At 37.0% G+C, this 22,994-nt stretch overlaps 1 protein-coding gene across 1 annotated transcript in view; it reads right to left on the reverse strand.

The window, feature by feature from the left end:
• LOC110401252 (mucin-5AC-like) overlaps nt 1–22,994 on the reverse strand; it is a 38,498-nt gene that overhangs the window by 12,477 nt on the left and 3,027 nt on the right. Inside the window, exons 3-31 of the mRNA XM_021402133.1 lie at nt 22,258–22,329; nt 21,618–21,879; nt 20,479–20,593; nt 19,948–20,038; nt 19,428–19,540; nt 18,708–18,924; nt 18,236–18,361; nt 17,139–17,256; nt 16,361–16,499; nt 14,617–14,727; nt 14,138–14,207; nt 13,569–13,706; nt 13,320–13,484; nt 12,468–12,562; nt 11,476–11,602; nt 10,735–10,990; nt 10,108–10,157; nt 9,391–9,491; nt 9,111–9,262; nt 8,421–8,559; nt 7,808–7,921; nt 7,307–7,486; nt 6,556–6,795; nt 5,810–5,966; nt 5,142–5,270; nt 4,674–4,815; nt 3,149–3,192; nt 2,855–3,055; nt 3–1,673 (exon numbers count right to left, since the gene is read on the reverse strand). Coding sequence (XP_021257808.1) covers nt 3–1,673; nt 2,855–3,055; nt 3,149–3,192; nt 4,674–4,815; nt 5,142–5,270; nt 5,810–5,966; nt 6,556–6,795; nt 7,307–7,486; nt 7,808–7,921; nt 8,421–8,559; nt 9,111–9,262; nt 9,391–9,491; nt 10,108–10,157; nt 10,735–10,990; nt 11,476–11,602; nt 12,468–12,562; nt 13,320–13,484; nt 13,569–13,706; nt 14,138–14,207; nt 14,617–14,727; nt 16,361–16,499; nt 17,139–17,256; nt 18,236–18,361; nt 18,708–18,924; nt 19,428–19,540; nt 19,948–20,038; nt 20,479–20,593; nt 21,618–21,879; nt 22,258–22,329 — 5,535 coding nt within the window. The remainder of the gene's footprint in view (nt 1–2; nt 1,674–2,854; nt 3,056–3,148; nt 3,193–4,673; nt 4,816–5,141; nt 5,271–5,809; nt 5,967–6,555; nt 6,796–7,306; nt 7,487–7,807; nt 7,922–8,420; nt 8,560–9,110; nt 9,263–9,390; nt 9,492–10,107; nt 10,158–10,734; nt 10,991–11,475; nt 11,603–12,467; nt 12,563–13,319; nt 13,485–13,568; nt 13,707–14,137; nt 14,208–14,616; nt 14,728–16,360; nt 16,500–17,138; nt 17,257–18,235; nt 18,362–18,707; nt 18,925–19,427; nt 19,541–19,947; nt 20,039–20,478; nt 20,594–21,617; nt 21,880–22,257; nt 22,330–22,994) is intronic.

The raw sequence follows: 22,994 nt of genomic DNA on the forward strand, positions 1-22,994 counted from the left end.
GCTTGTCCCCGAGGAGGGGAAGTCCACGTCAAACCAGTCCGTCCAGGAACACAGTTGAGGCGGACAGGAGGTAACGTGCTCCGTGGTGGAAGACGAGCTGGTAGAGGAGATGAGAGCAGGGGTCGGCGTGAGGGTGCTGGTGGTGGTGGAGGTTGCTGGTGTTGTTTCAGAGATTGAGGGCGTTGCGGTGGAGGTGGAGGTTGTGACTGTGCTGATGGGTGTTGTGTATGTGGTTTCTGTTTCTGTTTGTGTGCTTGTTTTTGGTGTTGATGTTGTTTCACTGTGAATGTTTTCTGTTTCTGGTGGTATTGTTGATATGGTTGTCGTCTTATGTTTTGTTTGTATCTTTGGTGTATATTCCGTTGTTGATATTTCTGTGTATGGTGTATATGTTGTTGAAATTGTGAAGGTTGTTGATTTTTCTGTAGTTGTATACGGTGTTTGTGTTGTTTGGCATGGTACTGTTATATTTTTACAGCATTTAAATCTTACTTCGTAATTGTAGCATATTGGTGGTAGCTGGTCTTTATTGTAGCATATCAGTCCTTCTTTAGTGTTGCATGTAATGTGTTGCTCCAGGAGTTGATATGGTGTATTGGGGAATCTTACTGCTCTGCATTCAACAGCCTTTCTGTTAGGACAGACTTTATATCCCTTTTGTCTAATATTCTGAATTGTATCAAAATCTCCGTCATTGTATCCTGATTCTGGATAACTGACATCATACCAAATTGACCAGTTACATTCTTCTTTTATGCAGGGAGAAGTCGAGGTTGTAGTAGCTGGTGATTGTGTAGTGGTAGTAGTTTCCTCAAGTACAGTAGGTGTCACGCTTGTTTGGCAGTGGCTGTAGTCATCACAACAGAATACTTTTATCTGATAATTTAGACATATGTGGAGTTCTCCTTTTTGATCTTCATTTCTGCAGATAAGTCCAAATGTTTCATTGCAATGGACAACCTGGCCTATTTCTTCAATAGATTTATGTGGGTATTTCTCTGCTCTGCATTGTATTTTTTCCGGGTTTCTGCAGATTGCTTTTCCAGCAGATCTAATATCCTGGTAGGTTTCATAATCTCCTTTGTTGTGCAAAGTTGGGAAATGGACATCATACCATGTGGACCATTTGCACTTTGGTTGGCAAGGTGTTGTACTGATTATTGTCTCTGGGGAGGTACTTTGTGTTTCTGAAGAAGTACTTGTTGTGACAGTAGCACTTGCCATTTCTGTGGTTGTAGCTGAAGTTGTGATAATGGTACTTGGTGTTGTGGTTGTCACTTCTGGAATTGGGGTTTGTGTGCTCACTGTTGGAATTTCGTAAGGTGTTGTGATGGAAGAAGTAGATGAGCATGGTACAAAAACACAGCATAAGATTCTGATTTCATAATTGTAGCATATAGTTGAAATTTGATCTTTGTTGTAACATATAAGCCCAGTTTTTGTATTGCATTCTACTCTCTGACCAAGGTCCTTCAGTGGTATGTTAGGAAATTTCTCTGCTCTGCATTGAACAGCTTTTGGAGATCTACAGACTTCATAACCTTTAGCTCTCAGATCATTGAACGTTTCAAAATCTCCACCATCAAATCCAGGTATTAGTGAACTTCCATCATACCATTCTGACCACTGACAGACTTCATGAACGCATACTGACGTTATTGGTGATGATGTAACTGAAAGAGTGAAAGAAAATACTTTGAAACTGAGAATACATGCTCCCATATGTATTTTCATTATATTAAATGGGCTGAAAAATTCTTAACATCATGATTTGCATTGTGAGCCTGTAATACATTATTTTAGTATGCTTTTAATTGAATATGAACTAGAACAGAAATTCCATCTCCTAGCAAATTAACTTATTGACATGTTTGGAACAGTCACTTCAAAGAAAATACTGTTTGTTTTTTTAGAGAGTGCTGAAATAAGACTCAGACACACTTTATCTATTTTGAAGAAAAAAATAACTTTTTTTTTCTTACATTTGATTCAGTGGAATTGCTTGTTTTTTTATCTTGTTTCAGTATTTAGTAGTCTCTCCTGACCATCAAGTTTGGCAGAAAGAAGAGCATTTCTTTCACTGGTATATTTAATTTTCATTCCTAATGAATGTATTCCTCATGAAATACATGACATTGCCATTGATTCTTCATTTGAAGTTAAAATATCTCTTATGCAATGTTATTAGCACCTCTACACTTTGTAATTTTGTTCTGGTCTTAATTATTTACTGATTGGATAGCAATCCATAAGATTTTGCAGACAAATTATTCATGTGAAATAGCTGGAAAATGGCTAACAGGTTCCAGTTGTGCTGATGGTTTCTGAGATTTCAAAACTTGTAATTCAAAATTTAATATTGAAAATGTATTTCATTAACATGTGGTCATAGTAATTAGAGATTACCAACCTCGAGTATACTGGAGAATTCTAGAAGTGAGTATTTCAATATCTCAGTGTCATTATCTGCGCAATCTACTTAGTATTGTAATTACACATATCATGAACCCTATCAGGACTTCTATAGAATGTAATCATTCTATAATTTAATAGGAAAAATAATGAGTCATCTGTTTATTCAGTAAAGATTATACCGGGTATAGAAATAGTTACTATTACAGATAATAAATCTCATACAGTTTTCTTACAGTTTGCTATGAAAGCAATATAATTGTATCGAAACAGCGTGCAGTTGTTTTTATGTTGGTGTTTTGGAAGTGATTTTATTTTCTGTATTGTATTAGTTTGATTACCAAATATTGATTGAAACCCAACACTAATAAAAGTGGTGCTTAGTGGCTATATTTTACCCAGTAATGCATAGAATAAGCTCCTATGGGCTGTAAGATTATACCTGTGGAAGCAGTGGCAGGTGGTGTAGTGCTGAAGTGAAACGGTGTTGTGGGTGATGTTGAGATTGGACAGTCATACACAACTCTTTCAAGTGTTCCATTGGGACCACAGGTTGCAACAATACATCCTCCTATGCCATCTGTAGTATTGTAGATCACTTCTGTATAGTTATATGTCTGTCCTTCATAAATGCAGACACATTCTGTAAAACAAAAGATGATAGTATTCTCTGGTATCTAAAACACAGAGCACGGTGGTTTAAGTGCTTCGAACTCATATGAAAACATCAACATACCATGTTCATCATATTTGCATATTTTGCCATGGTTTGTGCATTCACTGGAAAAGAGAAAAAAGGAGATGATGAATCTGAATGTATTGGTTAGTAGTATCACTTTACTGTTTCTTTTTTTGTTGTTATTTGCTGTTCATTGCATGTTGCTGTACAAGTTCAGGTTAGATAGATTCAGTCAATTTTGTGGCAAGAAAATCGACTCTCATATGGCATCATACTAAGTACAGGTATCCTCAATGGTGCTTTTAGAGGCAAGGCAAAGACGTGGGGAGGGGTGATTAGGAATGTTGTTTCCTTGATAGGCACACATTTTTTGGAAGGGAAAGTGCAGTAAAAATAACACTTGAGAAAGGATCATTGCGTTACAGATGTTGACATTGTGTATACAGAGAATTTTTATCAGATTTCTAACAAACCACTTCTGGGAATGTATTTTTTAAGGAAAACTTATCTGTTAAGAATTGAATCCTGATGTATTTATTTAACTTTATATGACTAAGGGCATATGTACACTGAATAAACTTGCGCAAATACAGATATAAATTAAGCAGTTTATGTTTAGTACTGTTGGTGACATAGGTGAGGCAATCAAAGCTATCTGTGAGCTCCGAAGTGTAACATGAAAGTTGAGTAAATAGTCAGATGGGCTTTGTGCTTAACTCCTTGCCACTCTGGCTGCACTGCTTGCAATATTCATTTATAGCTATTTTAAAGGTCATAGAGTCATAAAATTGTAGAGTGATTTGGGTTGGAAGGGACCTTAAAGACCATCTAGTTCCACCACCTGCCATGGGTAGGGACAGTTCCACTAGACCAGGTTGCTCAAAGCCTCATCAAACCTGGCCTTGAAAACACTTTCAGGGATGGGGCATCCACAACTTCTCTGGGCAACCTGTTCCAGCACCTCCCCATAGTGAAGAATTTCTTCCTAACATCTAATCTAAACCTACCCTATTTTAACTTTAAATGGTTACCCCTTGTCCTGTCACTGCACTCTTGGAGAGTCCCACCCCAAGATGTCTTAGGACAGTGCTAACTGCTTCACAGCTGGTTCTGCTAACTTTGTGCTATTTGATAGAAAGCTTGACAGGACTTTCCCAACATGTATAGCTATATTCATCAATTCTAATGGAATATGTAGGAATACTTGCTGACTGTCGCAAATAACAGAAATGAGTTCAAAACAATGAAGAATAGTTATCTACCAACTTGTAAATAATTCCACATAATTACTTTAGGGATATCTTAATAAAAGTCCTCAGATTATTTATGAAATTATTATTATTATTTGTTTTTACTTAAAATGATTGCAATAAGAATGCAGAGTGAGTAACAGATTAATCTCCCTAAAGTAAAGTGTTTCATCATGTCATCTTTTACATTCCTGTGAACAGAAGAAAATTAGACATTATTCAGCGGCCTATGACTGGCCTAGTTTTTGCTAGCAAATAGAAAAAACCAAATGCATGATGAATTAAGTTCTGCAACTTTAGACTTGACATTTAAAAACCTTTAATAGTCCTACCATGACTGGCAGTTCTGCTTTGAAGGCATCTGCATTCCTGGCTTGTAATGTTTTCCATTCTCATAGCAACCACAATTAGAAACGCAAGCCATGGTTTCTTCATCAAAATAGGGCTTATTCTTTGGACAGTGTGGATAACAGCCTGCAATAAAAAAGGGAGTCATATTGATGCTGATCTTTCACAAGTAGAAGTAACTCTATACTCTGCTAATAACTGATATTGTGAAATTATTCCATATGGTAAATGAAATTTCACCCTCCATTACTGCTATTTCATTGATTACAGATTAATCTTTGGAAGCATTTTGTCCTCATCTTCACTCCAGACAAGTGAATGATTCATTGGGGAGTTAGATTGTCTTCAAATTTCTGACATAAACATTTCATACACTGAGTAATCTGAATTTTGTTCTTCTTACTCTTTTATTTTTTTCATAAGTAGAATGAGATATACATAACTATGTTTACCTTCCAAACCTCTCAACTCATGAAGGCACTTCCCACTTGGATTATTGCAGGTCTTCATACAAGGGGCTCCACATGGCTTGTAGTGCCACTCACATTCTCCCTGTGGATTGTAGTAATCGCAGAACAGAGCTAGAGGAAAGAGAAATGACAGAACAGGATCTTAATTTTATTTATTTCTGTTGCTCTAATTTTGCTGGGTAAAAGTCCCATGTCATCAGCATAATCATGTAAGTGGTGAATAACATATTGTCTTATTTCTCTTTTAATACTATTGTTATACTTTTATAACATTTTGAAGCCAATAAAGTTACAAAGCAGCAAACAGAGTTACCCATTAAGCATGCAAAATTATGACTGACAAGTAAATAGGACACTAATAATACCTCTGGTAAAGTTACTGGCAGACGTTTTCTTTTAAAGTAGATTGACTTCCAGTGATTTACTTAAATTGCTTTGGGTTTTGTGTTTTTTTGTTTGTTTTTTATTACTGCGCTGTTTTTCCTCCCGGTTTTTGGGATACAGCAGTCTCTTACAAATATAGTTTTATCCTCCTTTCTTTCTTCTTCCTACTTTTTTTGTCTGCTTCTTTGTTTGTTTGTTTTTGTTGTTGTTGTCTGTTGCTTTCTTTCCCTCTGAACCCCTTCAGAAAGAAGTGAGGTGAGACTTACGACAAATGGATGGGGTTCTCCATGAAATGCAGATGTCCAGCTCATTGCACGCTTGAGCATAGGCAGCTACTGCTGTGCAGAAACATTCACAGTCTCCTCCAGTGTCACAAGCACAAGCATCATCCACACATGCTTGATAATATTCATTTGGTTCAACCTGTTGGAGGAAACATTTGAGTTTTGTTTCCTGCACTTGTTCACTTTTAAAAGGTGTTTTCTGTACTAAAATAACTGAGAAAATATCTGAAATTGGCCACTCTGTAAATTTGAGAACGATAAGAAATGAAGAAATTATGAGAATGTTTTGAAAAATCAAGAGAAAAATGTAGAATACAGCTATTAGTAGGAAGTCATAACCATAAGAACAATTTGTTGTTAAAGACACAGTCCCAGAAAGAGTATTGTTAGATTACTACATGCTAGGACACAATCGTAGATATCATGTAGGTGATGTTTCTATTAATGGAAAATGACATGATCACAATTAAAGCATATCCTGGTATTTATATCCTTCTATAACACAAAAAATCCTTCTATAACACAAAAAAACAAGTCCTATGAATTTTTGTGCTGTGCTACCAAATGGCACAAGCTGAGGAAACAGAGGTGCAAATCCTTTCTACGCAATCTCCCTAGAACATGGTCTGACTTTGTTAGTCCAAATCCTAGTATGTTTTCAACTATCCCACATAAAAATTGATGTAATCTCTGGCTTAAAAGAACTTCAGACTGAAGTTTTATCATACCTGGGAGTGACACTTCGCAAATACTTCACTGGTAATGATGCTGCATTGCTTCTGTGCCCAGGATTTCCTGTATGGGTTTGCAGTGCATGGATCTTTGGTTTGATTGGCATTTGGGCAAGTAGAAGACACTTTCCAGCTATTGGCAAACTCCAGCACATTTCCTACCACAGACTGACTGCGCGTAGTGAAGTCATTGTTTCCATTGCCATCATAGTTTCCACAGAGTCCACAGACATGTCCCTGCATGGAGATAAACATAATGTAACAAAGATCTGTAAGGTACAGATTCTCAGTATCTCTGAGGAACATAACCCAGGATGAATCTTATTTAAAATGAACTGGGCCTCTTCAGCAACAGTCTTGGACATTCTTATACAATACCTTTCATGAAGAGATATCTCTAACTTATTCTTAGGAGTGATAGGGAAAGAAGCAGAGTAGACGTGTGGTTTTTGTTCTTACTTTTGTAAACTTAGCACTAAGCTTGTTTTGTCTAATCCTAAATGTACCTCTTCAGCAAAGTATATTTTCTTGCAGGAAACTACTGATACAGCTGCAGTTATGCCATTGTTGAATAACATAATTTATGTAAAATGTACATATAGAACCAGAATCAATACTACAAAGATAATAGGCAATAACTGCTATTTCAATTGCAGCCCAAATTTCTGTATTTCCATATGAGATGTGAGATAGAGCATGAAAATGGGTCATGGAGTGTTCACTCCAGGTTTGGGATTTTAAAATGTACCTGAAAGCTGGGACTAAGTTTGATGAATATACTGGTTTTCTTGTCCCACATGAGTATCAGACCAACAGTAGTGTCAACGACCATGTAGATCCCCATGGAACGGATTTGGAACGGCATTTCTCCTCCAGGTGATCTCTGGATGACGTCAGAGTGTCCATCACTGAGTACCAGCTCATAGTTCTGGGACAAGAAATGCAAAAGTTAGAGACCAATTTAAAAAGTCACCTATTAGGTCCAGTTTTTTATATTGCTAGTAACCATTTTTGAAATAATAATTATATTATCATCAAAATGCTGTATTCAAAAATCTCCTGTTAATCTGTTTCTCTTCAAAAATCCCGACATTGCTTTCCCTGGAGGAATTGTTGGCAATGAGCATGGAAGTGTGATAACTTTTTTATTGTCTTGGGGGACACTTCTATAATGCAGTCTATCTGGGACAACCCAACAGTCCTTCCCGCAAATTAGGTTGGGGCAAAACTTATTGAAGAACATACTTACCCCCAGGAAAACTTTAATAGACTTGGAGCAGGTGGTTCCTGTTGTGCCACATGGAATATTCTCAGTGATGACTCTGAAGGTTCCCTGATTCAAACCTTTTCTGCCACAGTAGTTCTGAAACAGAGGAATTATATTCTGTGTTAATGATGCTCTGCAATGCAATATACAAGAATTATAGAATCGTAGAATCACTGTGGTTGGAAAAGACCTCCAAGATCATCTAGTCCAACTGTCTACCTACCACTAATTCTTCCCCACTGAACCATGTCCCTTAGTACCACATCTAAGTATTTCTTGAACACCTCCAGAGACACTGACTACCACCTCCCTGGGCAGCCCATTCTGGAGTCTGACCGCTCTTCCAGAGAATAAATATCCTACCTGAGCCTCCCCTGATGCAACTTAAGGTCATTTCCTATCATCCCATCGTAAGCTACCCTGGAGAATCATGGAATCCTAGAATCACAGAATGGCTTGGGCTGGAAGAGACCCCAAGGATCATCAAGTTCCAGCCCTCGTTCCACAGGCAGGGCCTCCAACCTCCAGAAAAAGAGACCAACTCAAACCTCACTACAGTCTCCTTTCAGATAGTTGTAGAGAAGGAATCGGTTACCTGGATCAGAACATATTCACAGTCTCCTTCAAAATCAAAGCGTTTGCCATCAAAGGTGGTGTAATGCCCATCTCCATAAACTGAACAGGTTTCCAGGCAGGGTTCCTCAGAGCAGTGCCACTTTCTGTTTCTACATGTGCTAAATAAGATGAAAAGAACTCAAAATGTAAAAAACAGACATGCACATAACATACCTGTTTATATATATATGTATTTCTATATGTATATTCTTCTGTTTTTAGTTTAAAAAATGTTAAGCCTATGGTGAAAAAATAAGGTTTGTTTATTCTCAGAAATGCAGCAAAGCTCCAGAGTCTTTAGAATTTACCCAGAATACAGTGTTAGTTCATGATGACATCGTTGGATGTATTGAATTATAGGTATTGCTTGAGAAGAAAAAAAGAAAGCTTTCTTAACTCTAATGAATATGACAGCATCTAAACCACGTTTTTATTCTGACCATGTGCAATTTCTGTGCTATGTGCCACTTTAAAAACAGAAGCCGTTTGCTTTTTAGGTATAATGGTCATGAGTGGGCCCAATCAGCCTTATTTTTTGCTTGATTTATCATTTTATGTAGGATTCTTTCCTACAAATTGTGATACTGCTAGAGTGAAAAGCTGTAATTCAACTAGAACTTAAACTATTCCCTTACAGGTGCTTGAAGATAATATTTCAATATGCTCTTACCAGTTGTTACAGCCAACTCTGATTGATTCTCCTGGACGGTAGGAATCCCCATTGTGAACACATGGGCAGTCTTCAGCAGCTATACAGCCACCTTTGCCATCTAATACGTAATTAGGAGGACATACGCAGCCAGAGACACAGTGGGTTTTGTACTGAAAAGACCACGTAGAAGATGTGACTTGAAACATTGTTCTGATGGAAGAGTCCATCTACAACTGGTAAGCATAAAAGAGATCTAGTTTCTTATGCTTTCAATTGGGTGTACAGATTCTGTACTTACACATTCCATGTCTAGAGTCTGACAGCTCTTCTGGCACTCTGCTCCTATGACACCTGCAGTGGCATTGCCACAGTCAACATAGACCATGGGAGGTGTACAGACTGGGAGAGAGAAAAGCACAAGAAATGTGAAATGAACCATGTATTTATATCTTTGTGTTTCCCTAAAAATAGAAATGAAAAAGCCCACTAACAAAACCAAACTTATGTTTCAGATACATGCACCTTAAGAGAATGCGTTTGACCAGAGGCAGAAACAAATGTTGTTCTGAAGTCATGCCCATTTTGGTTTTATGTGTATGCTTGGACTGTTCATAGAAACTAATGTCTAGTTAGCTTCATGAAACACTTCTTTTCAGCAAAGGAAAAACAAGAAAACAAAGATCCCGTTTTCCTTTGTATGTTTGAAGTAACTGGCTTTTAGTTCTTTAATTTTAAATAACATATACAAAAGGTGGTCATTTTTGTCCTCAAGTTCACTGAAGTGAGCAAGTATTCTTTTCCCCTGGGTAATCCAGGAGGTAATAACTTGATGTCTATGTCAGGTGAAAGTGAAAATAGTGTTTTTTTTTACAGTTATGGTGTGTTATAGAATCACTGGTTCATTTTTCTGTTTGATTTCAGAGTTGTAGAATTTGCATCATTGTAACAAAAAACAAAACTGAAAAGGTTGAAGGTGTGAAGGGAAAATTAAATAAAATCTTAAGTAGTATGTTACCTGGTGGTGGTTTCTCTCCAATGCAGTTCAGCTTTCCATAACTGCAAGTGCTATAAAAAGAAGAACGGTGTTATGTTTGCTTCTCTTGCTGAGTTTCAATTTGTTTGCTAATTAATTTGAAATAATGAAACAATCTCTGTGTGGAGAAAACTTATTTTTCATCAGAATAGTTTGTAATATTCAAAAGTATTTCATATTAGAGCAGACCAAAATACAATTATGTTCCATATATGGACAAGTTTGCTCTGTCCATTTATCTAATTAAAAATTGTCCTTCAGAATATTCCCAGTGTTAATCTGAGTAGGAATGTCAAGTCTGTATCATCTTCCACTGTGAAACAAGTCTTTTATGGTCACCAATGAGACATTTTGTTGCAGAGAGTAAGCAAGTTCCTGGGTGAGAGTTTAGCTGTTAGCCAAGGTTAACTCACCACAGTATGGTTTGTTTGATTGCTATAGTAGAAAATTCAAAACATGAATAGCCCTCATAATTTTTGTGAATTCTTTTTTTGTGTGTTGAATTCATTAGGGAGAAAAATTGATTTGATTTGAATGAATTGCATAGGATATATGTGGTTTCGTGATTGCCTAAATCCGATCTCATTCTTTTCTTTGCAGATCTCTTACCAGACAACACCATTATCGTGAATAACTTCTCCAGAAGACAGAGGCATTCCTTTGTAGTAACAAGGACAGCTAGAAGCAGGCACACATTTGCCACTTTCATCCATGTAGGTTCCATTTACACAGGTGCACCCATCAACTGGGACAAACTTGATGTTGCATGTGACATCAGGCTCACTCAGAGAGCGACAAGTAGGTTGACAGGAATCAACATTGTAAGTGTACTTCAAGGATTTTGGACATGTGTTGGTGTATTTCGCTTGAGAGAGTAAAACAAGGTGAGTTAATTTAAGGACCTATGTATATATAAATGCAGCATTTGAGGTAAAGTACATATGATAAAAAATGGCATTGTGTTAGATGTGCTTTCCTGATGTCCTCAGTAGTGCAATTCTTTTTTTTTTTAACTGCCAAAGCAAAATTTTCCCATATAAATGTGTCATAAATGCAAATATTTTGTCCAGGTTAAATAAAAAACAAAAAAGTTCAGTTATATTGATACATTGTGTGTTTTTCCTTCCTTGCTATTTTCTGAGCAAGTAACATAGTCTCTTGTTTATATTTCTCCCTGTATACTGCTTGTCTTTTATGGTATTCCTCTCTTTCCCGAATTCTTGGAAGCGAATGCTATACTTAAAACCTAATTTAACACAATTTATTCTGGGAATCCCGTATGCTCTGAAAGCTTGTTTGTGGGGTCTTTTGGACGGTTGTTTTCAGGAGGCAAAGGGATGTAGAACTTACTGCAGACTTTGTTCCTCCATCCATTGAGGAGTATTCCTTTAGCAGCACAGGCTCTGGCATAGCTGGAGAGGGCAGCACACATGCAGTCCTCAGTATTCTCACAGTTACATGTATCAAACATGCAGTTCTAGGGAAAGAGGATGATGAGATCATCAGATTGTCATTTCAAAGCCATAGCTCTTTAGACTTTATTTAAAGTGTCATGCTCATTACAGCTAAAAGCAAATGTAATTCATATACATTAAATAAGCACACGCGTATTTTTTATTTGAAGATTTCCTTGAGCCCTTTCAGAAAAGATTATTTGCAAGGAGAGATGGTAATCAGAAGCCCACAGTTTTAACTTATTTTTCCTTTTTGTTGTTCTTTACTTTTGCAGGTGGTGGTAGGGTTCCCAGCTGCTTCCAGTTTGTAGCCTTGGTACCACAGATAGTGGAACAAGTAGTAGGTATTTAATGCCACCTGACTTTTGTATCTTTGCTACGCTCTCTGAGTCAGAGGAATAAAGGAAAAAAAAAAAAAAAGTCATTTAATTTGTTACTAAGCCAGTAGGGCCATAGGATGAATTGTTAAAAAAAAAAACATTTCAAGAATCTGTTTGCTGCTTTGTACTTTCAGTTCTTGCCTTCTCCTTAGAAATGTGCAGAAAGGTGCCAGCTGAGAGCAACTAGGCGAAGTACTACTTCAACTCCTTTTATCTCAGGAAAAGTGCCTTCTGTCATTGGACTCGATAAAGAATCCAGGCAGTTCAAGCTCCTAGATTAAGCATTTAGCAGCAAGAAAATGCCTGTAAATTTATCCTCCTTTGAGTGAAAAGAAAGATAACTTTACAAAGGAGTAAGTATTATGATGTGTAGATAAAATGAATCCTTAGCTTGGAAAGAACTGTCATAAATGTGTCTTCTCCTGATTGGCATCTTATTGTCTCAGGTGTTAGCATCAGTAGTCCAAGTCTCGTTCTTTTAAACGTGAAAAACTTAAGAGCCAACTACCTTCTGGTAAACTTCTGGATTCACTGTTGAGTGACATTCAGCAAAAGGTCCCATGGTATCGGAGAGCAAGCCGCACCAGTGCTGAGCATACTTATCTGTGAATTTAAAACATGCAAATTACTATTGTACTTCACTGCCTAAATTCTTGTTTCTATGTAACACTACTTCCTGCAGTGAAATCAGAGAGGTTTAACTTAATAGACAGCTGAACTCTATTTCCTTAAATATTAATGGTATTTTGCTTCGTCTGTACAAAAATAGTAATTCTTCATGAACTGAGAGCTCTTAATTCATCGTAGTTGTGAAATAAACTAAAATGTCTTAGATGTATTTTGATAAAGAAGAATCACATTGTGAATCAAAAGTACAATAGTTCATCTTAGAAAACTGAAGAGTGGCTGTCAATGATGGAAAATTTAAATGTTTCTTTGGCTAAAATTATTAAGATTCAGAGAGCTGTGAAATCGTTCATGAACTATAAGTCTGGTTCACAGTTTGACAGTGGAAGAACTACAGTGAGTCCTCCAGCCTTCAGTTGAGCTATGCACAGCTTTTTCCCTGTATAACAACCAGTGCTTTCCAGGAATAGATTCCTTATATGCTGTATGGTTCCGGTTCCATTTAGGTAGATTGGCAAAAGCAACACTTGCTTTCATTGGCCAAAGGAATATTTTTGAAGATCCAAAATACTGAACTACTTATTAATTGAAAATTTCTGGTGTCTGCTGTGGAAAATAGCATGTGTATGCAAATGGTCTGCTGTTACTTTGGTTAATGCTTTGTGGTTTATTGGCTTATTTCTTCTTTCTATCTTAAAAGAGAATAGAAGAGTTTACTATACTCCGAGCTTACCATTTTCTATGCTGAGGGTGCAGGGGTTCTCAAAGGTAATTTTGGCATCAGGACAATCAGCCCGAGTTTTCCAAGTATTGCCAAAGGCTGCCGAAGTACCCTCTATTACGCCACTTGTGGTTTTGAAGTCATCTGTCTGGATGTCATTGAAGTTTCCACAGAGACCTAAAAGGAAGTAGATAGGCTGTGAAAGTCTCCTACAAAATCAAACATACTGATGAAGGCAGTTGTTAGAATAAGATCACTTACCACAGGTCTGCCCTTTCTGTGATGGGTCTAAGTTTATAAAAAGTTGCATGACAGGTACAATTTGAATCTGCAGCTGAAGACCAAAAGTTGTTTGTAAAACAATGAAGAACGATGATGGTCTGAAGATGGTGACATTTGCTGTGGACAAAGAGGAATAATTTCATTTAAGATAAAGCATTTGAAACAACTTTTCATTATTTAGGAGGATTACACAGCTGTGTGTGATCTTAATTGTTGAAGAACAGAAAAAAAATGTGTAGGATTTCAAATCCTTCACCAAAATGGGCTGCCTTTACTTTTAAGAGTGAGTATATAAAAAAAACTTCCACTTTTCCATCATCTGTTTTAAAATAGAGGGAAAGGCATACATTACTGTTCCTATCTAAAAGACCACCTTAGCTTGATGAAAATCGTTTAGCATGATTTAGTGGTAGACTCCAACACAAAGCTATTCTGTCATTTCTGTCATTTAATGGTTTGATTTCTGTTCAGGTGCAGCAGTATCTGAGAAGAACTGGTAGGATACTCTCCAATGAGAAACATCACAGAAGTCTTCCAAAGGAGCTTACCTGCAGAGAAGGGCAGCTGTGTGTAGATCATGTTCACAAATACACTGCCAGAAGGCTGGATTACAATGTTCTGTCCACAAGAAAAGGCATGATTATCAAGCATGTTTAGGAAAGGTAAAACATTTTCCAAATGTAGTATATCTAGTATTATTCAAGATAAAGGAAAGGAGCGGGGGAGGGGAAAGGGAAGAGGGAAGTTGGTGGACTGCAGCTATGGTGATTTTCATATTCCCATACTATTTCTTTAATCTTTATTATAGAGATCCATTGATTGCCAAAGCAGAGAACTAAATGACATAAATCTATGAGGATTTTGACTTCCAATAAATTTACTTTGTTCTTTTCAAAAATTGGCTAAGTTTTCAAATGAGAGAAAACAAAAATCAGTCTGTACTGTTATGAGTTATTTGCCTACTACTTGCTTATTAAGATTGGAAAACATCACTGCAGAATATTAGCCGTTTGCGTTTGCTACTTACAGTTTGTCCTCCACTTAGACTGACGGCTACACCCTTGAGGCATGTCTCAGTGTCAGTCAGACCACACTTGTGGATGTCTCCCAGAACAGTGAAATCATTGCTGTCACAGAGCTAGAGGAAGAAAACAAAGTAAGTCCGTTGTACTAGAAAGATCTCACTCAGATGATGTTATTATTAAAGTGAGTCTTATCAGTGTTGGCAATTCCTTTTTCTTCTTATGTTCTAGCCTATCTGTACATAGGCAGCAGTGTGAGCTCATGTTCATGTGTGTTGCACAGTGGAAGCTGTCCATTACTTCTGACATTCAGTAGCATGCTAGACATAGTAAGCTAAACATCAGTACTTCCTAATGTTTAGGTAATAATAGTTTAATCTGCTAGAGAAGGAGGAAGTGTGCCTTTGTTGCATATTGGTTATGATGTTTACCTGGAAAAGAAATGTTTTCCAATCTTTTCTGCACTGAATAGATTAAAAAAGCCTGATGGTTTGGGTGTTCTTTTAAAGGAAAACTGCAGTTTTTCTCTCGGTTCTGTTTGTTTTTTCTGCAGACTGTGTTCTGTGAGCTATATTCAAAGTGTGCCTAATGGCCAACTTATTACAGAGAAACACATAGAACTTATATTCTTGGTGTTAACAATACTAAACTGAGGACAGCTGAGATATGGAATTACAGCCATAAGAAAATTTAATGTTAAAATTTTGGGCTTTTTAGATCTTATCTGTCCAGGTTGAGGGTTTTGGTGTACTTCCAGGGCCCCTGTGAATCTAATTTTACATGCTGGTGCCAAAAATGGAGTTTAACATGCAAGTCTGATCTATGCTCCCATTGTTGATCCAGCTCTATGCTTCTGATTCTCACTGAAAAATTTCACTGATTTAGTCTAATCTATTTCTAAATTTTCTCATTCTAGCTCATTTCTTAGGTGTGTATGGTTCTCTTTCCTGGTAACATTCAGCTTGAGCTTTTTCACAGCAGGTTTTATTTAATATGAAGCCTTCATTAAATTGATTTTACATTACTCACCCAATACAAATCAACAGCAAGTACACATCACATTCTGAAATTTGAAATCTGTGTGTCTCATTAATTGAGACATACCTACTCAGGATTCAGTCCCTACTAATCTAATAAGTCCAGTAAATCTTAAGTGCTTGTGATTTTTTTTATTTAGTTTCTTTTATACAATTTCTGATGCTGGTTTTAGATTACATGTATGACTTCTTACCATTTTGCTTTTAAATTCTAGTGTACTGTAGATTTACTGGGAAAGATTGTGTGGAAAGTTGGTCATTTTAATGAAATATATGCTCTCGCGAGTTCTGTTTAATAATTCAAATCTCAATACTGTCAATAAAATAATTCAACGAACTATTTTAAAAGTGACAAAAAGAAGAGTATCAAATGAGGTAATGAGCGCATTTCTTTCTCAGAAAGAGATAGTTACGAAACACCAGATAGGGAATATTCAATTTAAAAAAAAGGAAATTGAAGAGGCTGTTTAATGAAAACTAAAAACTCAGTGTATTTCTTGAACAATGACCAAATAGATAAAAATAATAAAATATGTTTATTTACTACAAAACTATCAGAAAGCCCATTGGAATCTATTAAAAACTCCATGTATTTCCTTTAAGTTTAGGAAAACTGATGTAATTACCAGTAGTTTAAATTAAACATCCTTGAGTTTAATATGTGTTTTCCTTTAGCATATTGCTTTAAAAAGGAATGTGACTCCTTCTTTACCTTGGTTAGGACATAGCTACAATCTCCAAAGAAGGAATAATATTTTTCATCAAATGTTGTAATGTGGGAGCCTCCTTCGATGCTGCAAGTCCCTGGACATGACTGGGTGATGCAAGCCCATTCACCTCCAGCACAAGTACTGAAACAAAGAAGGCATTCTGTAACCTTAGTAGTGCGTATATAAATGAAACAGACATAACTTAATTTTCCTCTTGAAGCACTGCTGATCATGCTGTCTTCTGGAGAAAAGAATGCTTACACAGAAGCCACATTTCTTTGAAATCTCAAAATAAGTATCATTAATATAAATAAGATTTATATAAATCTTATTTATATTAATGATATTTTTTGGCATAATGTTTTTGATTTCCAGTTGTTGGACAGAGTTCAATTATTTTGAACCTGGCATCCATTCTGCTGCATATGAAAGATTGCCCCTTATTGTTATTAGCATGACTCTAGTGTTACACAGTGCTGCGAAGGATGTGACATGGTAATTCACATCTATAAATGGCTTTTCAGCCTCCACTATTTGAATTTGATTGTTTCCTTTAAATGGTTAGTCTTGACATTGAAGAACCTATATCTAAACTCAAAATTGTGCTTTCCAAGTCTGAGGAGAGAACGGATGTTAAAATCCTCTTAAAAAGCATAATCAAGGAACTTCAGTCAATAAGTAGTTCATTTCTTCTTAAGGAGTAATTAGTAATTTTTTCCTGTCTCCAAAATGTTCAGGTAACACCCCTAAAAAAGAAGTATGAGAAAGGGAGTATGTTACCATGATCTGCATTTAGATGAGAAGGAGGTACCAGGAGCATAAGTTTCGCCTTCATAGGTACAGTGGCATTCCGTACGGGGAATACAGCCAGCACCATTGATGTCATCGAATACCATTCCTAGGGAAAGAAACAGTCCGTTAGTCATCCTGTGCACTACAGAATCTGTTTTTGTGTACATATCTGTCAGATGTATGAAGCGTTTTGCATTTCTCCTGCACATGGAAAATGTAAAGCTCCTTAAAATAATAGGATGCCAGCTATGGAAGGAATAAAGGAGCTATGTTCTACTGAATCCTATCTAAAATCCTAGGATGATCATAAGGAACTTCTAGGTAAAGTCTTTTCTATTATAGGCTTCATTTGATTGCAGTTAGGATTGAAACTATTAGAGAGCAAGATGGAATAAATGAACCATTTATAAGATTGCCTGGGGACATATTTGTACAGTAAATATATATGTATAGCCAAAGTCAGAGGATTATCTAAGAGGTGTCAGTGGTATTATATAAACAAGTGATGTTGAATTCTGTGAGACATCACTGGAGGTGTACAAAAGATCTACAATGGTAGAAGATGGCCGTCGCTCACAATACCAACAGTTCTCAGCTACGGAAGTCAGCATGCAGAACGTTTTGTAGTGTTCATCTTGTACTGGTATTCCGGTCTCATGTATAATTCTCTGAAGCACCGGATTTTGTAAACTACCTGGTGATCCCTCAGCTTGTTGCTGTTTGGGTACACAGCCCTGCATTATGGTAGGGTGTGGTACTCTGGATAACCACACCCAGCTTTGCTAACGCTAGGAGCTACATTCTGCGCATTCAGTTAACTGAATGTAGATGCTAAGAACATCTTTTTATCATTAGTAGTGAAGTATCTTATACCCAGTTCAGTCATTATGTGACTGAATCAGGCCCATTTGGTGTTTGAAGGGGTGTTTTTAATAACTAGCATAGAACTGATGTATGTATATCAAGGAAGAAACATAGTTATTACTATGGTGATATGATAACAACAACAATGACATAGCATGAATAGATAAAGTAAGAAAGATTTAATGGTTTTGTCTATGAATGAAGGGTATGAAGCAACTTGCCTAGAGGACAGGTGCAGCCATCTGTACAATGATCTTCACAAAGTGCAGATCGTTCGGGGTTGCTGCAGGTGTCAGAGCAAGGGGAGCCACACTCCTGGTGTTGCATGTTGAAAGGACATGATTTGGCTGAAAGTAGAAAGAGCAGTATGATGCTGGCTTTTCCTTTGAAATGTTGAGAAAAAAGTATTTAATATCTAGGATGTTTTCTGTCAAGATGTAATGGACAACATCCAAGTATAGGATGCAACATTTTAGACCTTCTGATATATATTGCAAATGATAATGCAGAATCCTCTAAACTTTCATATCCCTGAAATCTTGAGTATACTCAAGTGTAAGCTGATTTCATGAAAATTTTATGTACCTTTAAATGGCTGTCTTCTTCAGGAAAAAATCAGATATTAGAAGCTTATATACAGTATATATGCTTATATACTGTATATAAGTGAAAGTCTCTTCCAGAGGTACTTACGACATAGTTCTGAGGTTCTCCAGTTCAGAGGCTGTCCACCTGCATGAGCACACTGCCGGGAATATTCAGCAAAGGTGTTGCACATGCAGAAGTCAGCCATAGAAGTATCACAGTGGCATAGGTCTTGTATGCAAGTTTCAATGTAGTCCTGAACGTCCACAAGTGCATTACAGCTTGTGAATGCTTTACTGGTTAATACTGTCTTGCAGATAGAAGCCTGGAAAGGAAAACAGTGAAATAGTATTTAGAAAACATGGAAATGGTTATTTCATTTAAGGCATGAAGCAAAACAAATCAAAAGTCCATCCGGTCCAAAACCCTGTCCAACAGTAGCCATAAACAAATGTTTAGGGAAAGATCTATTTAAAAGCATAGAGAAATGTGTTACCACGATAGGACAAGTACTCGTGGTACTGCCTTGATGGTTCCCATATGTTGAGTTACTTTCTTGGGTGACTTCTCAAGCATTATGGTTTCCTTGTATGTAGACATCCTCGGTTAATTCCTTTTTCATTTTAAAATGTCCAGTTTTCTCTTGAACTCATGTAATTTTTAGCGAAGAATTAAATACAAAATTTGGGAATATTTTATTTCTGGACCCATGCCAGGCCATATTCATGCTGTATTTTTACCTATCTTAGCAGGTATTCTCCAAACAAAGAGAGAAAATGATAATGTATGTTACGCTGAAAAAGCAAATTCTGAAAGAGAGGTTCTTACAAATTCAGATGAGCAGTTCATCAGAACAGCAGAAGGAATAGGATCATCACATTGCTCTGTGGGTCCATCTATCTTCTGCCTATTCCCAAACTGTACGGCAGTCAGTTTTGCATCTGTATAAAGTAGACATAGTATTAGAATGATATTTACTGCTTTACTAGCTTCTGCATCAATGTGTTTTCTTTTGAGACACTTCCCATTAAAAACAGTGATTACCAGATAATGTCACTGTAATACAAAAGGCAAAAGGATATGAAGAAGGCATAAGGGACTGGAGCCTAACAATTGAAAAAAGTAGGAAGTTACATGGTTTTTAACAAGATCTAACAGTGGTGGAAACACCCTAATACATCTGAAAGCTGTGACTCTATTACGTATTAAAACTGACATCATAAAAATACAGACTGAAAGATGTATCAGTATTTTTGCAGTTAATATAAGCCACGCCCTATTTGACTGCGCACTGCTAAAATAAAGAAAAACAAAGTGCCAAGATGTAATAATGCTTTTTGTTACTTACTCTGTGAAATAAACTCGTTGTTAGTTGGAATTCCATTGAAGTCCCCACAAAGTCCACAAGTTTGGTTGGCATATTTCTTATCTAGTTCCACCTAGAAGAAATGAGGAAAGCAAGTTTAGGTTCACAGTAATGTCAGCCCTGGTGGTTAGAAACATTGTCCTTATGGAGTCAAATTTTGATGTAGGTGTGCTGGCGCAGACTGTAAGATGTGGAAGGTCAATGACCACCAAGAAAAGCTAGAAAAGTTTCATCTTAGTCTAGCCCTGGGACTGTGAACATCTGAATATTGTCAGGTCTGGAATCTGAGCATTTCACTGTGATGTGGGAACACTATAATATGGGGATATATTGATTCTCAGTGGGAAAAAAGGGAAAACTGGGAAAAGACTGGAATATAGATTTGTATCCATACTAAACATAGATATAAATCCATAAATAATTAATGTCTGCTTGACTAATTAAGGTTGCAAAAATGTAAATGGACTATCTTCTAATTACAGGCTTTCTGTCATGTTTTGGATATTTTCTTACCAGGAGGGCATCTTCTTCGTTCCAAAGGAAGGTGAGTCCTAACTTGGCAGAAACTTTAATATAGCTGTTGCTTCTCTCTATCAAGACTCCCATATGGCTGTAGGGCATCTGAATCCTGGGAAAAGATCACCATAATTCAGTGGGAGCAGGGGACAGAATATCCATTGAACATGCAAATCGATGCCCATTCTCACTCTTTGAGAAGCTTCAGTACACAAAGATGAGGAAATTTGCCAGAGCAATAACTAAATACAGCTCAAATTTGTAAACATTTGGCTATTTTGATTGTTTCTTTGTCCATAATGGATCAGCCTTGCTTTCCCTACTGTTCCTTTTGCTTATTTCTGTTAAAGGTAAAATGTTGGCATATCTTCAGTTGCACTGATCAAAAAAAGTGCTGGGATATTCTATTTTGCAGGCGGTATGCTTCAGGATATTGCTGAATTCTCCTTTAAGCCCTTGATAATGAAGGGATAGACTATTTAGGCTTTCTGTGACATGAGTGCCATTCATAAAGTTGTATCCAAAATAACCTTTAGTCTAGCTTGTTGTAAGTAGCTGCCATAATACACAGATCACTCTGAGATAGCTGTGCAAATATTTACCCAAACATTTGGACAGGTTTCACACTTTATGCCAAAGTCAGTGCTACCATTTCTTCATAGGTAGGAGGTTCCCAGATTAGCTTATTTAAAATAAACTCAGGTTGCAATCTGTAGTTGCAATGTGTTTAACTACATTTCTCAGTGCAAGTACAGGAACAATCAGAAATTCCTCACAGGGCTCCTGTTCTGGTAAAATTAATGACAAGTAGAAACTTAAAGGGTGGAAAGCCCTAATACTTTGACTGAATCCAGCTTATACAATCAACTGCATATATAGACAATTGTTGCAATGGGGCTGCATCTGGAATATAACTCCTCTGAACAAAATGCACACAAGGATAATCTGCAGAAGTTGCATGTAGCTCACTGTCAGGCCCTCTAATTTTTGTTGATGCCTCAGGAAGGACCTGAGCCCTTCAGCTGGCTGGGAGCAGTATCAGAGCAGATGAAGAAAAGGGGTGCTTGCTCAAAGAGCCTTCTGGGAGTGAGAGCAGTCCCAACAATTTCAGTTCATAGTAGAAGATGTGAACGTACTGTTTGCTATCAACCAGGACAGAGGTGCGGGTCAGTTCGACCACTGCTCCTTCCAGCCTCATGACGACGTGAGTGATTATGGTAGCATTTTCCACCATAGTGCGCCTAATCTGGATATTGAAGTCCTCATAGGGAGATTTGCAGTTGGATGTAAAGATGTAATTGCAGACCCCAGGGAAGTAAAAGATGTTCCCATCGAAGTTCTTGAAGTGGAAGTTGCCCCATGTGCTGCATACACGGCCATTGTGAGAGGGGTTGCCAGCTGTGGATTCAAAATGAGCCATAAGAATTTTCTGCAATTTGCTGTAGATACCCTCTATTTAGTTGCTTAGGTGAGATATCTCACGAATGTTTTGAACACATTATTATTTCCCTTACTTTACTGGAAATAGTGTGTGTGATTTATCCCAGTATTACTTATATAATTTTTTCCCCCAGCTTCATCATATTAACAAAATACAGGCTGGAGATCATGCCACACATAGATTATCCCTATTACTTGATTGATTATTTTTCTGGTTCATTTTTTATTTTATGAGGCTGAAGGATCTAATATAATGTATGAATCTGTTTAGTTCAATCCAGGTTTTGTGTGGTACAAACACACGCATATCTGAACCATGACATCTGTTGCACTCACCCTTTACTTTCAGTGTGTTTTGAAGAGGTGGGATGATTGTCACTCCATGGGATTTGGAAGCTGGTGATAGCTCTAAGAGGAAAAAAATGATCAAGTTTAATCTCATGAGAAAACCTGAAAAATGGCTAGAGATTGCTTAGTTTCTTTAGTGATATAACATTTTCCAGTACTAGTTACACCCTAGTAAGTATTTCTACAAAGTTTTATTGTTGTTTTTTATGCAGTGCTTTGTATTCTGTCTTTCCATGTGTTTCACTAACAGCCAAATCTCAAAGACAGCACTCTTTGGCTGTAGTTTTTATTTCCATTAGTTGTTCAAGACTCCTATCTGCTGCTGGCCTTGCTGATCTGAACTCAGAAGCAGCAATGTAATCCTTAGGTTGCTGTACTGTAACAGTAGTGGAGAAAAAGCCACACTAATATCTATATATGAGCCTCCGCAGAGGCAGAAGGTTATTGAGGAACCTTAGGGGATGAGAAACAACAGCTATTTTTTTCTGAACCTAGTTTCTTTCTCTCTGCTGAGGATGCAGCCTTGCACAACCAGCTGTGAGCAGATTTTTTTCCTAAAAAATAAGCTCTTTAAATTCTGTAAAACTTTTGATTGTGTGCTTTTCATGCAAATACTTCTGTTTGTAAGATCCTGCCCTAAATTTTCTATGTCCAAATCCAATGTTTTCTCTATAGCTCCAGCTAAGAAAGGGATAGAATATTTAGAGAACCTACTATATATTTTC

Source organism: Numida meleagris, chromosome 6, assembly GCF_002078875.1.
Source record: "Numida meleagris isolate 19003 breed g44 Domestic line chromosome 6, NumMel1.0, whole genome shotgun sequence".
Taxonomy (NCBI): Eukaryota; Metazoa; Chordata; class Aves; order Galliformes; family Numididae; genus Numida; species Numida meleagris.